Source organism: Vicugna pacos, chromosome 3, assembly GCF_048564905.1.
Source record: "Vicugna pacos chromosome 3, VicPac4, whole genome shotgun sequence".
Taxonomy (NCBI): Eukaryota; Metazoa; Chordata; class Mammalia; order Artiodactyla; family Camelidae; genus Vicugna; species Vicugna pacos.
This window is the reverse complement of record NC_132989.1, coordinates 29708885-29735513: the sequence shown is the minus strand read 5'-3', so window position 1 is coordinate 29735513 and position 26629 is coordinate 29708885. Positions and strand designations below refer to the sequence as shown.

At 38.7% G+C, this 26629-nt stretch overlaps 1 protein-coding gene across 1 annotated transcript in view; it reads left to right on the top strand.

Moving 5' to 3' along the window:
- CDC42SE2 (CDC42 small effector 2) overlaps positions 1–26629 on the top strand; it is a 96935-nt gene that overhangs the window by 44966 nt on the left and 25340 nt on the right. The window contains exon 3 of the mRNA XM_031673101.2: positions 5376–5697. Coding sequence (XP_031528961.1) covers positions 5644–5697 — 54 coding nt within the window. The 5' untranslated portion in view covers positions 5376–5643. The remainder of the gene's footprint in view (positions 1–5375; positions 5698–26629) is intronic.

The following is a 26629-nucleotide window of genomic DNA, read 5'->3' as shown; positions in this document are numbered from 1 at the left end:
TTTGTTTGTATGTAAACTCTTTCAGGTTTGAGCCAGTATGATAATCTCTCCCTTACCATAATGATATTTAAATGTTTGGTGTTAAATACCTGAATTTTAATTAAGGGGAAGAGGGAGATGTCAGAAAGAAAATGTCTGAGTAGACTGTGAAGATGTTACCTACGTACATCTGTAAAACACTATTGTCCAAGTCAATTTGTAAAAGTAAACCCAAGTGAAACCGTGTGCCATGATAGGTTTATAATCTAGAGGTAGGTAAAATCAACCCCCGGTCTCTGATGAAAATGTGACGTAAGGTATACCCCCTATTCTGTGGTGAAAATGGACATTGGACTTGAAAGCTTCCATATGAAAGCTGTAAACAAAGTTAAAAAGAAAAAATGATGCAACAAAATACATGGAAAACCTGTATACTAAAAACTTTAAACTATTGGATATGCCACGTTAATGAATTAGATACTAAATATTGTTAAAATGTAAAGCTCCTCCAAATAATTGTTAAAATAAATGCAATCCCAGTCAGATTTGGAGGAGACTCTTTTATAGACATGGACAAACTGATTCTCAAGTATATATGGAAGGGCAGAGCATCTAGACAATCCAAAGCAATCTTGTAAAATAATGACTCCCTGACTTAAAGTCTTAATGTAAAACTGTAGTGTCAAGACAGTCTGTCACTGGCATAGGTATAGGATCAACAAACAGACCAGTTTAATATTCAGCCCAGAAATGGACTGGAACTTACACAGTTACTGGAGTTTTTAATAAAAAGTGCCAAGCCAAGCCAATCGGCAAGGGGATATCACCTTCAGCAGATGAGCTGGAACAGCAAACAGCATCTCCATGTCAAAAACGGAATCTTTGACTTTTACTGTGTACCACCAAAAATCACTGGAAAAGTAAAAACTGAAAATTCTAGAAGAAAATAATAGGAAAAAAGTCATATTTGAGGGATATGCAAAAATTTAATAGAGAACAAAACACAAATCATAAAAGATGAAATAGACTTCATCAAATTAAAAAACTTGAAGTCTTTGAAAGATACTGTTAAAAAAAAAAAAAGAAAAAGGAAAGAAAGACAAAGACCAGGAAAAAATATTCAGACTACGCATATCAGACAAAGGACTTTATCTAGAATATGTAAAAGAATACATCTGAAGAAGACAATTAAATTCAAACATGGGCAGGAGATGTGAGAGTACCTAACCATGGAAGATAACATGAATGGCTTGCATAAAAAGACTGAGTATCATTAGTTATTAGGAAAGTGCAAATTAAAACCACAGGAAGATAGTATTTCATACCTACTAGAATGATTAAAATTATAAAGACTGATGTACAGAGTATTGGTAGGATGTGGAACAGCTAGAACTCATACATTGCTGGCACAAATGCAGAATAATACAGTCGATTTGGAAAACTGGTAAACAGTTTCTTACAAAATTAAAATTATATTTAAAGTATGAGTCAGCAATTCTGTTCCTAAATATTGACTCCAGATAAGTGAAAATTTATTTTTACACAAACAGTTGTATACACTAATACAGAGCACCATTGTTTTTAATAGCTAAAAAAAGCTAGAATCACAGTAATACTTAACATATGAGTAGTTAAATTGTGCTATGTATGTGCAGTGGAAATCTGTATGGATTAACATAGGTAAATCTCAAAAACAAGCTCAATGAAAGCAACCAGACATTTTTTTTAAGAGTGTGTGTGACTACATTTATGTGAAACGATAAGAAAGACTGACCTATACTCAGTCATTTCAAATATAGGGGGAAAAGATCAACCCTCTTATTTTAATAGTTAATGTGTCTTTTATAACTGAGTTCAGGGAACAATGGTTTGATTGAACTTTGATTAGCCACAGAAAAGTAAGTCTGTAGTAAGCACGTAGTTTGAAAGTTCTTTTTTGAATGGGCTATTTTTTTTCCCCAAAAGGATCCTGTACCATAAATCAGTATCAAAGAATCATTTTAACTAGATTGGGACAGATTTTGTGCTAGTGCAGCTATGAATAAGCTTTATTGAGAATTCATGCTTAGTCATTGATTAGTAATTTTTGCATTTCTGGTGGAAAGCTCTTTGGCAGCTCATAGAACTTTCGACGTCATCATCCCTCTCCCCACCCAAACCTCACAAATTTTACCAAGTCCTCCAAAGTATCTAGCAAGGATGTTTGTTTTTATTTGATTTTATGTCTTGTATTTCCATTCCTAATTTTCATCACTCTATTACGGACCATTAGAAATTAGTATTTGCTCTTCTACTTTCATTTCATTTAAATTGTTATTATGTAAAGATATGATATGTAGAAAATTGCATAGACCATAAACATACTAGTTAATACAAAATTTTTCAAGCAAGTCCCTGTGTAACTACCACCCAGGTGAAGAGGTGGAGTATTGTCAGCATTCTAAGAGCCCTTGTTGCGTCGCTTCGAATTCTCAGTCTCTGCCCTTAGCTCTAGAGGTAATCACCACTTTCCTGACTTTTATTATACTTTTCTTGCTTTACTTTTATACCTCTTTATGCATCTCTAAACAAAAGTTTGGTTGAAGTGGTTTTTGAAATTCATGTAGATGATGTCATCCCGTGTGTATTGTTTTGTGCCTTGCTTCGTTTCCTCAGTAACACGTCAGTGTGTTGGATGAAGCTACCATTCATTTTCATTTTGAATAGTATTTTTTTGTATGAATGGACCAGAATTTATTTTTTTTCATTTTATTCATCTTTCTGAATAGAATCTAGGTTTTCTAAAAATTTACAGCTGTTACAGATTACTTGTTTTTTTGCTACTTCCTTCTGCTATTTGCTATTTTATTTTGATAATAAATAAGAGCATCTTATATCACTGTAGCTTTTTATAATATGTACAGTGCCCTTGTGTACATCATTTAATTTAGTTCTTATTTCAGACCTATGATACTGGCAGTGCAGCATTCCATTTCTGTAAGTAATGATAGAGCTTGTCACTTCCCCAAGCTAACATTTCTAAAATTACTATAGTACTAACAACTACCGCATATGTTTTATTTCAAAGTCTAAATTCTAAACGTTAGATTGTTTCACACAAACTAAGCATGCTCAATACCTCAACTGAGTTCAAGTATTCCACGTTAAAGAAAGAAAGAACTTGGCTAAAGTTTGCTCATTATCTTGCCTTTCAAATCTTGGCTTTATTGTTGTTTCTTTGGAAGCATACCTAAAAAAGCAATTTTACTAAATTGTGGGGAGGATGTTGAAATGTAAATTCTTTAAATTGTCAGCAGCAAAACTGTTCACAGAGGTATAAAGTTAGTATCTGCAGCATTTGATTTAGGTGTGGAAAGTGACAAGGAGAGGAGGCTGAGATGGTTACATTTTTGACCGGAGAATAGTACTACCACACTTTTCACTCATGCTAGTGTCTTTAAAAGTCAGGAGACTGAGCTTTTAATGCAAGGAAGCTCTGCCAGTCACTAAGTGGCCTGACAATTCACTTAAGCTTTTCTAAAATCTTATGTCTTGTGAAACTATGAGTTTGTGAAATGCTCTCTGGTCCAGTTTGACCCCTTATTTATGTGTGGAATGTGCTGAGTTGTGTTTAAAGCCAAGTTTAGTTGTTGATGTTGTTGCAAAGTGACACCACTTCTGTTATCTTAAGATTTTAAGAAAAGTAAGGTTTTCAAAATGGACATAGTTTAAGCAACCTTCAGCTCAAGAAGTGAAAGTAACTATTAGTGTATTTATTATTAGTGGCAGTGTTGAAATTTTTGTGACAAATTCAGTACTTCTCTAAAGGTGTTTATGTATAAATGTGTCTTAAGTATATACATTTTTGAAAAAAAAGTTCTAAAAAGGAATTTAGTTTAGAAAAGCAAGATGATGGAAAAAGTGTACTGGTATGATATTCCAAGGCATGTCTGAAACATTTTTAGACTTAAATGTTTACTCAGCAAATAAAAACCTGTGGAGTTGCAAACATACCCTTGGTTTGAAAATACATTTCATCAGATCTGTTACCTAGGTGGATATACTGAAGTATCCTTTCTGTCTGCTGAAGTCATTCTTCAACTAAACATTAAGAAGTAGGAAATACTGTGAATGTCATTTTCAACGTAGTACATGGGAGTGGGAAAATATATATTTTAAAATTCACAAAATAAGGAACAGCTTAACTTTAAATGGGAAGGAAATTTGAATTTGGGAAATTGTGGATTGTAAATGTAGAAGCCATTTATTAATTTTAAGTATTCAACAGAAGGAACATTTATTCAGTTAAAAGAAGAAAATAAAATACTTCCCAGTGTAAAATTAGAATTTGAAAGTGGTTTCTGGTGAAGGGAATATATAAGTAAAAAGAAAATTGCCTAGCTTTATATGTAGATGAGAAAGTGTGATGATGGAATAAATCAAATAATAGATTTTACAGCATCAAATTTTAAGTCCAGTAGATTTGAAACATTAGGGCAGCTCCATGTTTGTATGTGCTACAAACAGCAGTGATGAGCATAAAGAATTTTCAGCTTCAGACAAAGGGGTATTTGTTTTCATAGAATTGGTTAAAAGAGATTTCACTTCACGATGATTTTTTAATGGCCAAGTTCTTTGATTCAGGGTGGCATTAAGCTTGTTAAATAAATAGCATAGCACTGAAATAATGCTCATGATGTTGTGGATTTAACCCCTTGCTTTTATATTCTTTCTAAGAAGGAAATAAATGAAACACTATTCTTCTGAGCTTATAAACCTTCATAGTATTTTCCTAATTTCAGTGGACAAACCAAGTTGCAAGACAGCTACTTCCTTGTTCTGGGGTTTGGGTGAGATGAGGAACGTTCATCCCTTCTTGAAAATAAGCATTGTAGGTTCTGAATTTTTACTGTGGCAACAATGTACATTTTCTTCTTTCTGATTTTCCTTCTTGAACATATGCTTAGATCTTAGTTTGTCATTTTCCTGTAGTATGTTACAGGACATGTCCTCTGGACTGTGTGTAATCAGTGTCTTAAATTCATGCTTTATTACTACCCGCATTTGTAACGTTGAGCATATGTGTGTTAATCTTCACTGAAGATCTTACATACAAGTATCAAAATAACTTATTTATGTCTTACCAGGTTTACAGTTCATGGCTTTGGAGAAAGCTTTGATAGACGTAAAATAGAATACTCTGTGAAGGCAAGGATTATTGTCTACTTTCAACTGCTGTATTCCTAATACCTGACCCTCAAAAGTACACAAATATTTTTTTGTTGAATGAATATCAGCTTATTAAAACCTCAGTTTTTTTTTTAGTGTCTAATTTTGGGGGGAAATAATCCTATTACAGATTTAAGAAATGAAACTTCTAAGGATAAGTAAAGTAACTTGTTTTCTTTTTTTTCTAGACTACCTGTTACAGGCGCCTAGTCCAGACAGCAATTTTTATACCTTTCCTGGTGGTTCAGAAGCAAAGAAAGGAAACAATCCGACCATTTTATTTTTAGACTGGCTATAGAAAATACTTGATCTCCAGGAACAAAAACACAGAGAAGTAATTAAGTCATTATTTTGGCATCACTGGACATTCATCATATTGAGAAGTGAGCTTTGTGAAGCTTCCTGAGCTGAGCTTTGGAAACGTCATTGGTGCTCGTCTGTAACCTGGACTAAAGCATGAGTGAATTCTGGTTGTGTTTCAACTGCTGTATTGCAGAGCAGCCTCAGCCTGTGAGTATGGAGTAATGTAGTGCATGCACAGATTGGGTGGGTTGCTTATTAAACATGCCGCTCGTCCTCAGGCTGAGAACCAGGACCCCAGCAGTGATTGGAGGGCAGCTCTAAGGAGTGTCAGTGGAATTATAAACATCTGGTTAGTAAAAGAAAAAAAGAAGCTTAATGTTTTTTGAGTAAATACTGTGTGTGAAGGGCTGTGCCAGGCCAGTGCGTGTGAGTGAGAAGGCCGTGCTCTTCTCCTGAGCGCACTAGCTTCTCAAGGAGCCGTGAGAGGGGAGGGGACAGCAACCCGAGGGAGGTCATCTTAGTCAGCTTTGGAGATAAGTGGGTGGAAGGTGTCGTAGCCCGATGACCCCACGTCCTTCTCGACGTGCTGCCTCATTTTAGCAGCTCTGAGGAAGATACTGTTAATCCTCATCTTTCAGTTGAAATAGCTTCAGTTTTTTGCCCAAAGTCACATGGATAGAAGTGATCTTGGCTGACTTCTCGGTATGCGCCACTTTTTATGCACATTGTGTTATCTCTGCTAAAATTCTGCCCCCCCCCCCCCCAGTTTTCATCTAAGATGCCTTGATCCAGTGTCAACTCTAAAATCTTCCCCAGCTCACTCTGACTTGGCTGATAACCTCATCTGCACTTCCACCAGCTCTCCTAGCTCATGTCACTGTGGCCGGGTGGAACTTCTTGCTTAGTGAGTAACTGTGCTACAGTCTCACCCACCACATTCGCAGTCCTTTAGGGGCCTTGATATTCGTATGTTCAGGATCAAATCCAGTACCTTGTAGAATGTGCATGCATGCTAGCTAGTTGGCTGGTTGGCTGGCTGCTTAAGTGAATTTGTTTTATTCTGTTTTGCTTACATTTGTAACAACACAAAAGAGAGAATGAGATAAAATCTTAAAGTCTCCTCGGATCTTTTCTGAGCTTTTCCTTGGTCATACACAATCACTTTGTAATCTTCCTTTTATATGCGGTTGTTTTGAATGGCCTAGTCTTTAATGTCTGGTTCTGGAAAGAGGGAAAAATGAAAAATTGGCGGACGGAGAGGAGAGGAAAGTGTGGTGGCTTTTTAAACCCCGTGGAAGTCACTTCAGTCAGGTGGGGAGGGTTGCAGTACTGGGAAAGGTGTGTCAACAGTGTCTGCCCACCTCCATGTCTCCTGTTCTTTGAGCAGAAGCAGAAATATTTGGAGGATAGGGTCCTTTTTGCCCACCTTGGCTCCCATAAGCTGTGTGGGAAATACACTGAGAGCACAGCTAGAAGGGGGATGGGGGTGGGTAAGCTGCTTCTGTTCTAAGACCTGACACCGAAATTAACTGCAGTTTACCTTCTAAGTTTTCCTCTAGAAGTTGCAAGCCTTGAATGGACTCCAGAGTCCCAGAAGAGATAAATCAGACAGATTCTGCCAGTTCCGTTGTGGTGGGGATGCAGATGACGGTGCTACCTACTACCCCACTGTCTTCCCTTATGCTTATAATATAGGTTTTTACATTTAGCTCTTTGGTCCATGAAGTATGGAAGATTGCTTTATGTGGCATGAGGCAAGGGTCTAATTGTTCTTTCATGTTAATCAGTTATCTAAAAATGGTTTATTAAATAGCCACTTTTTTTTTTTTTGGTGATTTGGAATGTCACCTTTATTACATACTCCATTTTCATATATTTAAAGAGTCTGAAATCTGTTCATTCTTTCAGTACATGTGTTTATACCTGTGCCATTACTGTAGTGTTTTAATTGCTACATTTTCTTAGTATATAGCTCTTCTTTTAAAACTATGTTGGTATTACTGTTAAGCTGGACTGTTATTACATGGGTCCTTATTATGATATTCTTTGTTTTTTCTTTGTATGAGATAATTTCATAATGCATATTTTTAATCCTGTGTTTACTTTAGAATGGCATTGAATCTAGAGCATAATTGGATGAGACTTGACATTTTTAAAAAATTTTGAGTAACCCCATTGAGAAACATGGCATACATCTTCATTTATATAGACCTTTTCATATTCTTTCACTCAGCTTTAAAATTTCATTTTTTAACATTTTTTTGAGTAGTAGTCATTTTACAATGTTGTGTCAAATTCCAGTGTAGAGCACAATTTTTTAGTCATACATGAACATACATACATTCATTGTCACTTTTTTTTTTTGCTGTGAGCTACCACAAGATATTGTATATATTTCCCTGTGCTATACAGTATAATCTTGTTTATCTATTCTGCATTTTAAAACTCCCAGTCTGTCCCTTCCCACCCCCCACCCCTTTGGCAACCACAAGTTTGTATTCTATGTCTATGAGTCTGTTTCTGTTTTGTATTTATGTTTTTTTTTTCTTTTTAGATTCTACATATGAGTGATCTCATGGTGTTTTTCTTTCTCTTTCTGGCTTATTTCACTTAGAATGACATTCTCCAGGAACATCCATGTTGCTGCAAATGGCGTTATGTTGTCAGTTTTTGTGGCTGAATAGTATTCCACTGTATAAATATACCACATCTTCTTTATCCAGTCATCTGTTGATGGACATTTAGGCTGTTTCCATGTCTTGGCTATTGTAAATAGTGCTGCTATGAACATTGGGGTGCAGGTGTCATTTTGAAGTAGGGTTCCTTCTGGATAGATGCCCAGGAGTGGGATTCCTGGGTCATATGATACGTTTATTCCTAGTCTTTTGAGGAATCCCTGTCCTGTTTTCCACAGTGGCTTTCCTTGCTTCCCTCTCCCACTCTTAGTGATTTAGATGTCTTCTTTTACAATTTTATGTTTATTCTATTTGGAATTCATAGTAGTTATCACCTTTCCAGTTACGAGTTTCTCTTTTTTGTACTATCCTGCTTCTTTTCTATTTAGAGTAGACCTGTGAGTATTTCTTTTAGCATGGGTTTAGTGTTGCTAAACTCTTTTACTTTTTGTTTGTCTGTGAAGTTCTTTATCTCTCCTTCTAAAGGATAGCCTGGCTGGATAGAGTATCTTAGGCTGCATCTTTTTTTCATTCAGGACTTTGAATATATCTTGCCACTCCCTTCTGACCTGTAGTGTTTGTGTAGAGAAATGGGCTGAGAGCCTTATGGGGGGCTCCCTTGTAACTCACTCTTTGTTTTTCTCTTGCTGCCTTTAGAATCATTTCTTTATCCTTGACTCTGGCCATCTTGATTATGCTACGTCTTGGTGTGGGTCTGTTTGGCTTCTTTCTGTTTCAGACCCTCTGAGCCTCCTGTACTTGGATATCTGATTCCTTCTTTAGGTTTGGGAAGTTTTCAGTCATGATTTCTTCAAATACCTTTTCAATTCCCTTTGTTCTTTCTTCCCCTTCTGGAACCCCTATTATGCATAGATTGGCACTCTTTGTATTATCGCATAGGTCCCTTATATTGTTTTCATTGTCTTTTTTTTGTTTATCTTTCAGCTGTTCTGATTGGGTGCTTTCTGTTGTCCTGTCTTCTAGGTCACTTATTCATTCCTCTGCATTATCTAGCCTGCTTTGTACAGCCTTTAGGTCAGCTCTCATCTCAGCAAATGAGTTTACTAATTCTACTTGGTTCTTCTTTATAGCTTCTGTTTCATTTTTGACATATTTTATAGCTCTAAACACTATCTCTTTTAGTTCCTTCAGTACTTTCATCACTCCTTTTTTGAAATCTTGATCAAGTAGGCCATCAATGTCTATTTCCTTGATTGTGCTTTCAGGGGATTTCTCTTGATCTTTTAATCGGGAGTGGTTCCTCTGCTTCTTCATATTGCTCATATCTCTGGCACTGTGGCTTAAGGAGTATCAGTTATCTATTGTGGTCCTTAAGGAGTTTATTTATTTATCTACCTAAAGCCTATGCAGGAATAAAAAAAGAATTTTAAAAGAATGGAGGAAAAAAGGTTTGAAAACAACATATAATCAATAATAGAAGAGCAAGATGAAGCAGAATAGCAATTGAGTTGAGATGTCTTTTAAAAACCTTAAAAAAAAGGAGAAAAAATCAGAAAACAATATTTCAAACCTGTGTATAATCAATAACAGGAGATTAAAGCCAAGAGAAATAAAAATGAAATGAGGTGGATTTTTAAAAATAATAATAATAATAAAAAGATTTTAAAAGAAAAAATTTAAAGGCATTTAAACTATAGACATACACAATTGTTTAAAAAGCAAAAATTAAAAAGGTAATAGAAAGTAGAACAGATATAAAAAAGCCAAACGAAAAGGATCTGTTCTCCTGTAGACTGTGTGCGCTCAAAGATTTTATCGAGAGGTCTTTGTGTCTTCACCCTGTTTCGCAAACTCATCTTGCTGTTTCCAGAGGCCCTCTGTTGGCGCCCTTGTCTGTGCTGCTCCCAGTGGCTGTCGGCTAGCAGATCGCGCCCCCTCCCAACACTGGGTCAGGTGCTGAGCTCTTACCCGGTGGGCGGGTGGGTCACTCCCCAACCCGATGCCGCGGTCAGATGCTGCGCTAGGGCGAGGCAGGTGGGTGGATCGCGCCCCCTCCCAGCACCGTGGTCAGGGGCTGCGTTCCTGCCAGGAAAGCGGGTTGCCGCCCGCCCTCTCCCAGTGCCTGTGGCTCAGCTGCTCTGTGCAGCTGCCCGCGCCGCCTCGGGTGGGCGCTCCGAAGGCGACTCGGGGACGACCGTGGAACGGCCTCACCTCTGCTCCGTGCCAAGTCTCAGCTCCTCGTTTGTCTTGGTGGCGAGTTCTCTGAGGTGCCAGGGCAGAATGATCCTATCTGCCTTGGGCTGTAAACAAGTCTCAGCCCTGCCCAGGAGGTTGGGTGCGGATTCGGGTCTCGGTTCCTCCCCTGCCCTGGCGCTGAGCACAGGAGGAGGTGGCGGCTGTGGCTGAGCCCCGCCTCTCTTCTCACGAGAAGCGCCAGTAATGGCGCCGCGGGTCTGAGGAGACAAAGGCTGTGGCGCCCCTCCTGCCAGGACACACCAGCCGTGTTGCTTTGCTATTTTCTCAATTTATGGGGGCCCGAGGTGGTTCCGCTCCGTATCCCCTCCCAGCCACGGCGCGCAGCCCCCTGCAGTCCCCCCGGGGCGCCTCAGTGCAGCCGCCCCAGGCCTCCGCCCGGCTCCGGCGGCCTGTCCGGGCCCCAGCCGCCGGCTCACGTCTCGGGGCTGGGTGTCGCGGGGACCCTTTGTGCCCCTTTAACTCGGTTCTGTTGGTCAAGGGGTGCTTGGGGCAGATCTGAGCCTCGGAGGCTCTCTTTCTGTCCTGCTGGCCTGTCCGTTGGAGTGGGGAGACCCAGCGAACGAGCGCCAGTCCTCCTTTGCCGCTCCCTCCCCGCGGGACCGGTCCCGCACTGTTTTGCTTTTTCTTCTTTCTTTTTTCCTTTTCTCCTACCAGATTTTTGGCGTTTTTGTCTTTCTTTCGAAGAGGGCAATGTTGGAGTTCGGCGGGTGTTCTGGTTGGCTGAGTGGGTCTGTAGATGTGAGTTTTGGTGTATTTGTGGGAGAGGGTGAGCTACAAGCGTCCTTCTACTCCGCCATCTTTCTTCTCTCCCTAAAATTTCAGTATATAAGTTTTGTACATCTTTTACTAGATTTGGTCTAGATTTTTTTAATGGATTTTTGTTGCTATTCTGAATGAAATTTTATTTTTCTGTTACGTTTCCTAATTAGATTTTTTTACTAGTGTGTAGGCAGCTAATAATTTTTATACATTCGTTTTTTACCCAGACACCATACTAAACGTTTTATGTTTTCTAGATTTCTCCATATAATGACATTTTTTCAGCCTTTTTCTGATACATAAATGTTTTCCTCTGTTGGTATCTTGCTGCATTGAGAGACCTCCAGTATGTTGAACAGTGTCAGTTTTGGCTGAGCATCCTTGCTTCTCTTGACTTTAATGGGAGAGGTTCGAGTTTACTTAAGCGTAAAATGAGTGCATATGTTAGTAAGCATGGTTACCTATACAGTTAAGTTATTCTGTATAATTTATTATCTGTGATATGTTTCACCAATGATTACATTTTCAGCAGTTTTTTAAAGATTATAGAATATGTGAATCCTGTTGCCATATTGTTTTTAGCATGCCTTGTAGTTTTGGTTGAAAATCAGACATGACAGTACTCTGGGTAACTTAGGTAAATCGGCCTGTAGTGTGAGTTTTTATGTTTACCTAGATGGGAGTTAGGCTGTGTTTACTGTTGGCTGTAGCTGTAGGTGTTGGAGGACAAAATGTCCTTTGCTGTGCTTGTTGTGCTGTGTTGTTGTTGGTTTCCCTAGAGACTTCTTCTTGAATAAGGGCTGAGATGTCCAGTTCTTTCCGTTGTATTTCCCTGTCATACAGGAGCCCTGTAGATGTGGTGGTAGTGTTTTGAGGGAGAGGAAGCATTGTATACCCCAGTGGTTAGGTTTTCATGAGCCGCTGCCCCTGGACTGTAACCTATACAAGTGCTTCTCAGTTTTGTTCTGTTTTTTACTCCTTAGTTGAGGTAAAAAGGCTAGAGGAGGCTGGAGCTGGGTATTTCCTTTTTCCCAATGTGGAAGGCTAAAGTGGGCTAGGGTTGGACATTTCCTTTATACAAAGTTGGTTGGTTTCTGGTAAAACCCCAGCCCATTAGACTCTGATAAAAAGAAGTTTCTTTAGAGGGCAGTCTTTGTTAAGAAGAGCAGACCAGGCCAGGCGAGCTTCGTACTGTCAGATTGCAGAAGCGCGTTGTGAGTTGTTGAGAGAACCCACCTGGGGCCTAGCTTCCAGTCTGCTCTGAGTTTGTGAGAGCTCAAAGTACCAAACCTCTCCTGATCTCCATCAGCTCACTGAGAATACAGAGATTGGGTAAAGTATTAGTTACCTAAAATGACACAAATTAACCTAAACCATAGCGGCTCCAAGGAAAAATACTTCTATTATCTCACAGATTCTATGGGTCAGGAATCCAGGTGCTGTGTAGCCAAGTCCTCTGATTTAGGGTTTCTTTTAAGCTGCAGTTAAGGTGTCAGCTGGGGCTGCAGTTGTCTCGGGAGTCAAGGTGGAGAGGATTTGCTTTTTAAGCTCACCAAAGTGGGTGTTGGTGTTCAGTTCCTCTCTGAATCCTAACGAGTCTCAGTTGGAATAAGAGCCTCAGTTTCTTGCTCCGTGTGTCTCTCCATAGGACAGCTCTCACCAAGACGGCTGGCTTTCATTAGCATGCACGAGAGAGGGCAAGCAAGAGAGAAGGCAGAGTCTTTCTAACATCCCACCAGTTTTGCTGTATTCCGTCCTTTAGAACTGACTCACTAAGTCCAGCCCACAGCGAAGGGCGAGGAGCCCACAAGGGCGTGAATACCAGGAGACAGGGATCACTGGGACTGTTTCACAGGTTGCCTACGACAGATTGCTTCCAAGGCTCCTCCCAGCACTGAGATTCTGTGAATCTGTGAATACTCTCCTCCCCAGGAAGAGGCTACACATTGTTTCCAGCCCTCATTTCTAAGATTCTCAGCCTGAATGGCTGTGGCATAGTCTTAACTGGAGTTAATCAACATGAAAGATGGAGCCAAGAAAGATGGATGATTTTCCAATCATCGGTGTATTTAAGAGAGTTAGAATTTGAGAAGATGGTGTTGCATTTTCTGTTTTGATGGCATCTACTGTTGGAGGACTCTGCTGGTAGACAGAATATCCGTGCAGAGGGGACTGGGAGAATATGTCTCTGGTTAGGTCAGTTCAGAATCAGATGCACTGATGCTGGCCTGTAGTGTTCTGACTTACTTAAGGTGGCTACCGTACCCCCATCTTTGCTGAAGCAGAAGGAGATTTTTCTCTTATCTTTACTTTGAGAGTGTTTTAGAGTTCCTGAAGGTAACACAGAAGTGTAGGGGGCCCCCTAAGACTAGGCACTGCTGGAGTTTTTAAACTTGCACACCGTCTAGACTCATCCTGCAGCAGTGCGTCAGTGACTGTTCCGGTTTTCCTGCTCTGGTCTTGGGTTGCCTGGAGGTCTTCACTCACGGGTTTCTGCTCTAGTAAGTCGTAATTTTCTGTATTGGCCTCTCTCTCCATTTTTGGAGGCAGCAGTTTGCTCTGTGAGGTCAGTTCTCTGAAGGATCTAAGAAGAGTTGTTTGTTTTCCATTTGTGGAAGTTTTTTCTCGTTGTGTGCATGGGACTGACACCTTCCAAACTCCTTACATGTCCGTGTTTTTTAAGATTGACTTATTTATTGCCAGTATTCATAATGGATGTAATAAAGTGAATCATGTTCCAGTATGTGATACAGTTACACTCAAACTAGAAAGGCATAGATGAGGAATTTAAATAGCAGGAGCATAGGGTTTTAGAATTATGAGGCATTAGAAATACATTTTCTTCTACACAAAGACTTTGAATTATTTGTGCACATGTAACATGTCAGTATTGTGTTATTGTTTAATAATACATATTTGTATGAAATATTGCACAAGAATTCCTTGGGCATCTGATTTATTAGCCTGTTTGACTTGCTGAGAAAAATTACACAGAACTTAACAGGGACATGTGGTTATTCTAGTAGAAGAGTAACTTGCTTGTTGGCATCAGGAAAAAACATTTAAAGGATGCACTAATAATTTTATGTATGTTTACAGTTTATAGAAACATATCCTTACAGTTCTCTGAGACAGTATCAAGAGTGCCTTATTTAAAAGCTGCTTGGTCATCTCTAAAGTTTTCTGAAGTATTTACAAAAATTAAATGCTGTGAGCCAACTCGCCCACTGGTTCTTTACCACCCCTGCTCTTGCACATTCCATATGGAAAAGGAACAACCCGGTATTGGGAAGAACTTAGAATGCATTTTTCTGAGTAGTAGCATAAGAATCGTTTTTCTTCCTCCTCTTTCGTTTTAGCACCGTACAGTGCCGAGTATGATGGAGTCCCAGATTTTTGAGCCATGGTGATCTAAACCCTTTAAACTGACTGTAGTGTAAATGCTATGGTTGTTGGTGCTAGATATGACTAAAGTTATAGATTTAGTGTAAATTTTCAATTGGATGGTTGCTGTTTTGCAACTTAATTTTTTAAAAAAAGGAAAGATTTGTCAGCTACTTATAGGACTAGTGAATTCTTTATCTACTTATTGTTGTACATTGGAGCACTGGTGGACTTCTTTTTTCCCCCACAGCTTTACTGAGTTTTAATTGGTGTACAAAAAAACTGCATATAATTGGCATATACAACGTGGTAAGTTTGGATGTATGTATATACTTGTTACCATTACTATAATCAAGGTAATGAACTTCTAAAGTATCCTCAGAAACAGTAAATATTGATTTACGACCCCCCCGCTTCCTATTCATAGTATATGCTTTCCCCCTCTGATGTTTCCCAGCATGGTACTAATATTTGGTAATGGTATTTGTCTCTGAAGTGTTTTACTTTAGACATGTTTTCCCAATCATCATGTATTTGTGTGTGTCGTAACACCGGTATTTCTGCAGTGAGCCAGGTACTGATGAAGTAACAGTGAGAAAAACAGATCCTGTTTTTGCCTTCATGGCTGTCATTCTAGTGGAAGAGGTATTTAGTGATTGTTTGTGACATCAGGTGATAACTGCTCTGTGGAAAAAGAAAGCAAGAAAAGGAGATAGAAAAGGAGAAATGGGGGTAATGAGGGTGTACCAGGAAGGCTTCTTTGATGAAGTGACATTTAAGCTGAGATTTAAGGCAGCAAGGCACACGGATGCGTAGGGAAGAGCATTTTAGTCTGGGGCCTTGTGAGTACAGGAGATCTGCTGGTGCGGGGCTGTGTGTGTGCGGAACGTCTAGGAGGGCAGAGTGGCTGGGAGCCAAGGCGGCAGCGGTGGGAAATGAGGTCAGCGAGACAGCTGAGGGCCAGGTCACGAATGGCCTTCCAGGCCACGGGAAGACTGGGTTTCATACTTTGTGAAATGGGGAATCATTGAGTGCTTTTGTTCTCGCAAGCGGAAGAACACAGCCTTTTCCCACCGGTTTGTGTGCCCAGACTGAGAGCGAGCACCGACTGGCCTGCGGCGCGTTGCAGGCGGTGAGCCGCTTCTCCTTGCCGGGCGCGCGGCCGGGGAGCCCCGCGGTGGTCTGCCGGGGCGCGCGGGCTGCGTCCCGCAGTTAGCTGGTTTATTTCCTGCAGCGGCTTTTCTTTCTGCTGCTGCTGTTCTCATGTGTAGTTTTAATGTATAGTAGTAGGGGGGTGTGTGTGAAAAGCACAGATGAACCAACAGTTCTGTGAGAGGTGGCTAGAGGAAAACTCTAGCTGAGGGCATTCCGTAATTCCAGGGGTTTTATATAAAATAAGAGTGTTTGCTCAAGTATGGTGCGTCTCCATCAGTACTATGCTATAATGACCTTCGAGGACGTAGATCCATTTAGAACTTTCTTTTTGAGGAATCACAATTCCACACACCCTAAATGAGGTGTGAGTATGATAGATATGTTGTCAATTTTACTTTTTTGTATTTTTCTGTAAACAATATACTTTACCTGTTTTAACTTTAAAAGAGTGAAGTTCTCCTGGATGTAATTGTATTTTCTCCATTTCAGTATTATATTTGTAAAATTAATCCATGTTGAGGCAGATAGCCGAAATTCATTTCCATTTTTCTTGAACATTTTTTTATATGACTATACCATGCACATTCAAATAGTCCTGTTGAAAATCTAGGTTGTTACCAGGGTGAGACTGTTGAGAACAGTGCACTTTGTGCCTTTGTGTTTGTGTTGCCTGGTGAACACATGCTTGAGTTTCTCTAGGTTATTATCTAGGAGTGAAGTAACTAGTTCTGACTAGTTCTGAAGTCTAACATTAATTTTTACCATGCTAGACCAAAGTATTTTATTAAGTTTGGTGTGATCAGTTTGCACTCCTGCCAGTGGTTTGAGTGTACTGGCCATTGTTCATAACCTCATCAATGCATGGTGCTTTCAGACTTTGAGTTTTTTAATCAGTCTGAGAGGAACGATTTAACCTTGCATTATCTTGCATTTTAATACAATGAGCATGAAAGGTACCTGACTTTTTTTTTTTTTTAACTGTTAGGTTGAGAGCTTCAGGATTATACACAAATTGGAGATTTCTTGAAATAATATTCTCCAATTCAGCTCTTCTTTCACATTTTTTGTTCATCATTGTATTCCGTTTGTATTATAGTGTAAGATCATTTCTTTCAGAGTACAGGAAAAGACACATTAATTTAAACTGAAGCAGATTAAGTTAAGACATTATACTGTACTATAAGCTTTTTCATTCTTGTATTTGGTTTCAAGTGTGATTAAGCATTAATCTAATTCAGTGCTTTCTACTTACTCTGTTTCTAGTAACTGTTGTAGAAGGAAATACAGTCAGTAGCCACCAGGCATCTACTGGGCTTTCTATATACTAATTATTAGTAGAACTTAATTTTTTAAAAAAGACAAAGAGTAAAAATAAAAGTTGTAGTGTTTTGCTCTCATATTCCAGCAGGTCATTTTGAACCCTCCCTCAGGTGAGCATGTCCCACACTGCAGACCACTGAATACAGAACAGGTCAGAGCATGGAGCTCTGGAGTTGAGAAGCTGGATTATGTCACTTGTACTGTGATAAAACAATTTCTACCGAAAGAAAAAGTAAAGAAACTCAGGGAAATTTTTTTTTTTTTATGAACAGGAAGAGTGAAAAACCACTGCGGTCAAATAATTAAAAAAAAAAAATATATATATAGGTGGCAAATAAGTCCTAACTTAATTTTTTTCTACATGCTCATTAGAAAATACTATCTTTATTTTCATAAAGAAAATCTTCCTTGGGGAAAGGGTCTCGCTCAAGTGGTAGAGCGCATGCTCAACACCCAAGAGGTCCCGGGTTCAATCCTCGGTACCTCCTCTAAGGGGAACTCAATGAAGAACCTTAATTACCTCCCCCTCAGAAAACAAGAAAATCTTCCTCATCTGTGAGGCCATGTTAAGTAGTCAGTGTGAGTTCCTGTTAACTGGCGGCTTATGTGAATACTGAAACATTTCTTGAAAGATCTATTGTTTGCAGGTCATCTGACCACATCTGGGAGATTGTTGTGTTTATTTAGAAAACACTTTCTTCAATTACAAGTTCTGTTATTTGTAAATGGTGTGAAAGTCTGCATCTTTTCATAAGGCACTGAATTCTTAAAATGGCTAAAATTAAGGTGCTTCTGAAACACCAATAGCGTGAAGCTTTGTGTTGCTTTTACTGATTCCTGGATTCTATAAACCCATAAACAGCAAGAATAAAGACGATTAAACCTTTATTTGTCCAGACTTAGTGTGGATTGGGTCCTGATTTTCTCATGACCTTGGTCTATACAAATAGGTGAGAAAGTGAAGGACCTCAGATTTTACCATTTTAAAAATCAGAATGAAAAAGAAAGAAAAGGAATCAGTACCAGGCAGAATAAGTCTAAGTAATAAGCTATTCAGGGTTGTAGAAGAATAAAATATTTATGTAACCTTTGTGTAATCTGTGATTAAAGAGGAATTAGAATTTAAATAATTTCTGGGATCTAATACTAAAGTTATATTTCAATAATTATCTGGGACTGATATGTCTACAGTATAGTGAACATTTTTAGAAGCACTTAATCTGTTCATCTGTGATGTAAACATATGGTAAAAACTTTTCTGTTTTTAATCTTTCTGTGCCTAAAATGTGTTTGTAATGGGTAGAAATGACAGATCAATTTTGTTAGTATCTGTTGTGTGCAAAACAGATTCTAAGATCTCAGCTGTATCTCCTTCAAGTACTGAGCGCTCTAAAGGCTGGTGTCTCTTATCACCTTTGTACATGGTAAAGATTCCTCAGAGTTTTTAGATAAGATACTTCTAGTGCTCATGTCCCATTTAGTTTTGTAGGTTGACGTTTCTTTTAGTTCTTTGAGGAGCTGTTTTTCATGCTTATAGTCCTCTGTTTTAGCAGATGGGACATCGTTTGTTTTATTCTTGTTTGTGATCTGTTACCTGATTTGTTGAACTGACAATAATTTTCATACAATCACAAAGCTATGGCTCTTAAAGGCATCTAAGCACACATCTAGTCAGAAGCAGCACTCAAACACAGACCTGGAAACTGTATTGAGTTTACTAGTAAACTAAGTTAAGGCTAGTGAACTAATGGCAAAGTCTTGGTTGGCATTTTAAGACTAGTTTTCTTTCTAGTGTGTGTTTCAATAAATTTTCCCCAATTGGAAGTGTATACACACATTGGATATGGAATTGAATTATAAGACTATATAAATACACATCACTAGTTTTGATAAGTTATGGTGGTGTCTCAACATTTAAAAAGGTTGTTGCCATCAAATGTTAATTATTATCTGTCATTTTTACAGACCTCTTTAGTTTGAATACTTTCATATGTATTAACTTTATGGTATAAATGCCTGCCATTCTAATTCCTTATTTTCCTTTTTGCCCCGTCTCACTTTTTATTTTGTATGGTTTTAATTTTGGTTTTATTTTATTTGTTCCTGGAATGTCTGCCTGGGTAGCAGTTGAGTGATGTCCTCACTGGAATCTCAGCATGCACAGATTCTTCTTTATGTCTCTGTTACGTTCATATGCATATATTCAGAAGTCATTAAAATACTGGAAATAGTATTAGCTGGCAGTCCTGCATATAGGATAATTAAACAGAATATCCCGTACACTGAACAAAGAAATTACTAGATGTCATTTCTCATCTACATTAAGAACAGATAAGTGGGGAGGGATCTCGCTCAGTGTAGAGTGCATGCTTTGTATGCGATCCCAGGTTCAATCCCCAGTACCTCCATTAAAAAAAAAAAAGAGATAAAATTAGTAACAGAATAAGACAAATATGTTTTCAGGAGTGCTTAGCTATGGGAAATTGATCTTATTTTTAGGAGGCCCAAAGTTAAGGGTAGTTAAGAAAAACCTAGTAAGTTTCCCCCTTTTTTCCTCTCCTCTTTGTGTGAGATCCAGTTTTCTCTGGGCTTTGGAGTTGTTCAGATAAGGGTTTGAATTCCAGTCCCAGAGCTTATTTACTGTTTGACTTTGAAGCAGATTAATTTAAGTGCAGATAGGAATGACACCTGTCTCACAGGACTCAGTATGTTAAGGTAGATAAGAGATTGAGCATATTAAGTACGATCCTTTATGTTGCATGCTTAGCGTAGTGCCTGGCGTGTGCTAAGTGCTTTTATTATGGGCGTTGAGTTGATATATTGCAGTTTGCTCTCAGTTTAAGTGATGGCTGGTTTTGTTTTGTTTTGTTTTAAATCTCCATTGGTTATTTTCAAGCACATTCTAATTGAAATGAATGGGACCTTCACAGCTTGAAGAATTCATCTCTTACCAGAGGTATCTTGGTTTGGTTTGGTATGGTTTTCAGTTAACAGGGATGGAGATCTAGGTGTGAAGCACGGTGAGGATGTTGGACTGACACACACACAGTCTCCTCCCTCTTGAAATCCCACTTTACATGACATTAAAGGAGTTAGAAAACAAAGAGGGATAAAAGCCACGAAAGAGAAGAATGCAGAGAAGAGGTGAGCATGGATGAGAGCTAATAAAACACAGATGGTAAGAGTGGGAATTTGCGGAACACAGCCACAGCCCCCGGCCGGCACAGGGGATACCGACTAGGAGCAAGCCAGGTTTTTAACCACCGTCTTCTGGGAAGGCCTGCAGCTAGCCTTGACCTGCTCAGCCTGGCCTGTGGCAGATGGTTCTCCAGAGAACTGACTGGTTCTACAGCGAGGACCAGGTGGTGTGTACAGCTGTGGGCTCCCCACGAAAACAGTCAGTTCACTGTCTTCTCACCTTTCACTGAACCCACCGCTCAGCCTGCCTGGCCTGCTGAGTGGGAGCAGGCAGCTTAGCTAAGCTCTGAAGGGCAGAACAGAGGCAGCATTGCACTTAGCACTGAATTTTAAGTGCATTACCAGCAACAAACCTATTTTTTAAGTCTTTCCAACATGAAATATCTTGCTTTTCTGTACTTTGACTTAGATCTGAGTCCCTGCTTGTAACTCTGGTTGGTGTTCTGATTTCTGGTGATGATCTGTGTTGAGGCTCTCATCTTTTATAGAGTTGGCACTTTATATAAGCCCTTTCGCCTGAGGGCCACTGCTGCATCCTAGTGAGTACACTGAGCTCTAGAAGCCAGAGAGGCAGAATTACCTTTTATTGTTCCCAGAGTGGAAGGTATAATATAACTGTCATACTGAAAAGGTTTATTATTCTCTGAAGTTTTGGCTTAAATGCGAGAATTTGGAATCCAAAACAGGCTACTCGGTTATTGAAGAGCAGATTTTTTTTTAATTCAGTCTTTGCAGTCTAACTCCTTGATTCTCTTGCATTTGTCCTGTAACATATTAATCAGGGATTTTTGATTATGATCCTAGAAACCAGACTTTGATGGATGGCTTTACAAGCTCATATTACTACCCATGGGAAGGTGGATCTGGCTGCTTAAACATCTGCGTCCAGAACCTGGGGCACTGACGAGCTTTTCATCTCTCTTTCTTGAGTCTTTGCACGTTGGCTTCTTACTTTCTGGCTGGAGGTGGATGTGTTTTCCATGGTTGCCTCAGCTCCAGGTCCATCATCTCAGTCCTGAGGGAGAAGGGGCGTGTCCCCACCTCAGTCCTTCCCAGGGACAGATGATGGCCCAGTTTGTGTCGTGTGCACACCCCTTGGTTGGGGTTGTGGACAACTGGTTGGCAGCCTATCAGAATCGTATGGCTGGAGTCAGGAAGAGGCGATTTCCTTCAAGGAAAGGAGGAAGGTTGCTGCTTCCAGAAAGAAATGGCATCTGTCCACTGTAAAGATTTATGCCTACTTATGCAGAAGGATAGGAATAAAATGTCACTTGGTCAGTTTGAATATCCATTAAGTACTGTGGTAAAAAAAGTTTAAAGCTTCCTCATAGCCTTTAAGAACAATTAAAAGATGATTACAGAGGAGGTCTGGCTGTAGGTCAGGCTGCTCTTTAGGTATAAAAAAATCCAAAAATTAATCCAAATCAGTAAAATAAATTAAAAACTAAGGATATGTGAATTGCACAAACAAGTTTATCTTATGGAAAATGATAGTTTTGAATGTCAAAAGCTTGACTCTCTTTAGCAAATACTGAAAGAAACATTGATAAAATAACCAAAGTGAAAAAGTAAAAGAAGTCTAAAGACTTAATGCTAGTTATGTACCTTCATCAGAATTCCAGAGGAGCTAGGCCCTATGAGTAGGTATCTTTCGGCTTTTGTGCCATATTAAATAAACTTGATATAAAGATAATGAGCAAAAGGTAGAGGCCTCCAGTATTATTCACATGGTTTTCAGTGTGTCCCCTCACCCTGAGTTAAGTGCTATATATAATTTTGAGCACTGTATTGTAACTCATTAAATATTAATAGGTATTAAAATCCTCTGTGAATCATTTACTTTTGTATATTTTAAAGTTGTGGTAATAGCATTTTCCCAAGGTTACTTTTTTATGTCTAATTTATTTTTTAATTAATAGACTTTATTTTTTAGAGCAGTTTCAGGTTCACAGCAGCATTGAGCAGAAAATACAGAGAGTTCGCACAGAGCCCTCCCCGCACGTGTATACTCCCCTACCCTCAACGTCCCTCATCAGTGTGGCAAATTTGGTACAATCGATGAAGCAGCATGGACACATTATTACATGTCTGATGTTTTTAAAAACCTTTCCTTGCTCTATTTCACTATGTCTTGCTTACTAATTGTAGAGTATAAGGTAATGTAATTTTTTACCTCCAGAGTTTGTCGGACTCAGCAGTAAAGGAGTTCATGGACGCAGATAGGAGTTGGTGGGTTTAGTAGCTCAGATCGTTGCTGGTACTTGTAAGTAGATGCATATGACCTCTGTGTAGTCATCCTGGCATGCTTAGGATTTATCCAGTCGTTATTGGAATAAAACCATGCCTCACACTTGTGATGTGTTTCAGAAAACTTAGTCTTAGTAGGGCTCAGAGGTAAGAAATGAAGATGATGAGAAGTAGGTCATAGGAGGGAATGGCGGAGCTGAAGTTTATTTCGCTGCCTCTAGTCTACGGGTAGGAGTAGCCTCTCCCCGCCTTCCCCCCAGTTTTATTGAGATGAGATTAGCTTACAGCACTGTATTAGTTTAAGGTGTACAATATAATGACTTGATGTATGAATATTTGTGAAGTGATTACCACAGTCACTTCATATAGTTAAAGAATGTTTTTCTTCTCATGAGAACTCAAGATTTACTCTCTTAGCAACAATGAAATACACAGTACAGTGTTGTTAAAGGTAGTCACCATGCTGTGCATTATATCCCCAGAACTTACCTTACTTATAGTGGGAAATTCGTACTTTTTGACCCCCTTCCCTCAATTCCACCACTTCTTCCCCCATCCCCCACCCCCTGACTCTGGCTACAACTGGTCTGTTCTGTTTCTGTGACTTAGGTTTTCAGATTTCACGTAAAAGTGAGGTGGTACAGTATGTGTCTTTCTCTTCCTATAACTTACTTCACTTAGCATAATGTCCTCCAGGCTTGTCCATGTTGTTGTAAATGGCAGTATTTCCATCTCGTTTTTTATGGTTGAATAGAATTTCACTGTGTGCGTATCTATATTATCTACCCAGCTGTCAATGGACACTTAGGTGGTTTCCATGTCTTGGCCATTATAAATGTGCTGCAAGAACATGAGGATGCATATTTCTTTTAGATAATAATTTCATTTCCTTCAAATGTATACCCAGAAGAGGAATAGCTGGATCCTATGGTCGCTCTGTGTTTCAGTGTTTGAGGAACCTGTGTACTGTTCTTTGGAAGAGCCGCACCAATTTGTCATCCCACCAGCAGTGCGCTAGGGTTTCCTTTTCTCCACATCCTTGCCGACATTTGCCACACACCCCCCCTTTTTATTGATAGTAGCCATTGTAACAGGTGTAAGGTCTCCTTTTGATTTTGTTTTGCATTTCCTTGCTGATTAATGATGTTGAGCACATTTCCATGTACCTGTTGGCCATTTGAATGTCTTCTTTGGGAAAATGTCTACTCAGACCCTCTGTGCATTTTAAAATTAGATTTTTTATTTGCTGTTGAGTTGTATGCGTTCTTTATACATTGTGGATTTTAACCTCTATCAGATATATTATTTGCAAATATTGTCTCCCGTTCTGTAGGCTGCCTTTTCCATGTGTTGATAATTTCCTTTTCTATTCAGAAACTTTTAATTTCATGTAAAAAAAATCAACCAATTATTGATTTTTGCTTTGCCTTTGCTTTAGGTATCAAATCCAAAAACTCATTGCCGAGAGCGATGTCAAGGAGCTTACCTCTATGTTTTCTTCTAGGGTTTTAAGGCTTCAGTTCTTGCATTCAAGTCTTTAATACACTTTGAATCGGTTTTGGGGTATGGTATAAGATACAGGTCCAGTTACAGTCTTTGGCATGTGATTGTCCAGTTTTCCCAACACCATTTATTGAAGAGACTGTCCTTTCTATGTTTTCATTTCCCCTTTCACTGCGTTCTTCAGTTTCAATTTGCCTGTTAGTTCTCACAGCTTTTTGGGGGAGTCTTTAGGGTTTTCTGTATATCCTATTCACATCGTCTGCAAATAGAGTTTTCCTTTTTCCTGTAACTTTTTTTGTTTGTTTTTTTGGGGGGGATTTTCCTTTTCATTTTGGATGCCTTTTTTTTTCTCTTGCATAATTGCTCTGGCTAGCACTTTCAATACTGTGTTGAATAAAAGTGGTGAGAGTGGTCATCCTTGTCTGGTTTCTGATCTTAGAGGCAAAGCTTTCAGCTTTTCCCCATCGATACCGTATTAGGTGTGGATTTGTCATATACGGGCGTACCTTGGAGATATTAGGGGTATGGTTCCAGATCACTGCATTGAAACAGATCTTGCAATAAAGAGTCACATGAGTTTTTTTGGTTTCCTAGTACATACAAAAGTTACATTAACACTATTCTGTAGTCTGTTAAGTGTACAGTAGCATTATGTCTAAAGAAAAGTATCTTAATGAAAGAATGCTTTAATAATAAGAAATGTTAACCATCATTCAAGCAAGTCATTAATGTTTTTGCAACAGTAATGTGAAAGATCACCGATTACAGATCACCATGACAAATACAATAATAATTTAAAATTGAAGCATTGTGAAAATTATCAAAATATGAGAAACACAAAGTGAGCAAATGTTGGGAAAATGGTGCCAATAGGTTTGCTCACTGCACAGTTGGCCACAGACCTTCAAGTTGTTAAAAAACACAATACCTGTGGGGTACAGTAAGAGCAACAAAATGAGGTACACCTGTGTGGTCTTTTTTATGTTGAGGTACATTCTCCTTTTTCCTACTTTGTTGAGAGTTTTTATCATAAATAGATGTTGGCTTTTGTCAGATGCCTTTTCTTCTTCTTTGAGACAATGTTATTTTTATCCTACGTTCTGTTAATGTGGCACACCACATTTTGTGATTGTGGTTGTTGAACCATCCTTCTGCCTCTGTAATAAAACCCCACCTGATCATAATGTACAATACTTTTCACGTGCTGTTGAATTCAGTTTCTTAATATTTTGTTGACAATTTTTGCATCTGTGTTCATCAGGATTGCTGGCTTGTAAGTTCTTTTCTTTGGTGTCCTTATATGGTTCTGGTATCAGGGTTTGGTGGTCTCATAAGATGAGTTTGGAAGTGTGCCTCCTCTTATTTTTTGGAAGAGTTCGAAAAGGACTGGTATTCTTTTCTAAATATTCGGTAGAATTCGCTGGTGAAGCCATCTGGTCCTACACTTCTGTTTGTTGGGAGGTTGTTGATGATTGATTCAAAAACTAGCTCTTTGTTTCATGATCTTTTCTATTCACTTTAATTTCTTTTTTCATTTATTTCCACTCTGATTTTTGTTACTTTCTTCCTTCTATTAACTTTAGGCATAGTTTGTTCTTTTTCTAATTCCTTGAGTTATAAAGTTACATTGTTTATTTGAGCTTTCTTTTTCTCTTTTTTTGTTAAGGTAGGTGCTCATTGCTATACACTTCCCTCTTAGCACTGCCTTTGCTGCATCCTGTAAGTTTGGTATGTAGTATATCCATTTTTATGTGTCTCAGAATGTTTTTTGATTTCCCTTTTGATTTATTCTGTGACCTATTGGTTATTTGGTAGCAAGTTCTTTCATCTCCACATATGTGTGAATTTTCCATTTTTTAATTTTGTAATTTCTCGTTTCATACCATTGTGGTCAGAAAGGATACTTAATATGATTTCAGTCTTTTAAAATTTTTTAAGACTTGATTTGTGGTTTAACATATGACCTATGCTGGAGAATGTTTCATGCGTGCTTGAGGAGAATATGTAGTCTGCTGTTGTGTGAAGTGTTCCTTAAATGTCTGTGAAGTCCACCTGAACTGATCTGTCTCCCTATTGATTTTCTGCTTGGGTGATCCATTTTTGAATGTGGCTTATTGAAGTCCTCTGCTGTTATTGCATTGCTGTTTATTTCTCCCTTCAGATCCATGCATATTTGCTTTATGTAGTTTAGATGCTTCCATGTTGGGTGCATATTTACAGTTGTATCTTGTTGGATTGATCCCTTCATCATTATATAACAGCTTTCTTTGTCTCTTATTACAGTCTTTGTCTTTTTTGTTCGATATAAGTACCCCTGCTTGCTTTTGGTTTTCTTCTGCACAGAATATGTTTCCATCCCTTTACTTATAGTCAGTATCCTAAAAGTTGAAGTGCATCTCTTGTAATAAGCATATAGTTGAGTCCTGTTGTTTTTTCTAGTGTATTCTGCTACTCTGTTTCTTTTGCTTGGAGAATTTAGTTCATTTACATTTAAAATAATTATTAATAGGCAGGGCCTCACTATTATCATAATGTTAATTGTTTTCTGGACGTTTTATAACCTCTTTGTTCCTTTCTTGTTTCTCTTTTTTTGTGATATGACAATGTTCTATAGTAGTGTGCTTAGATTCCTTTCTTTTTCTCTTATATCTTTCTATTATAGATTTTTGCTTTGTGGTTAC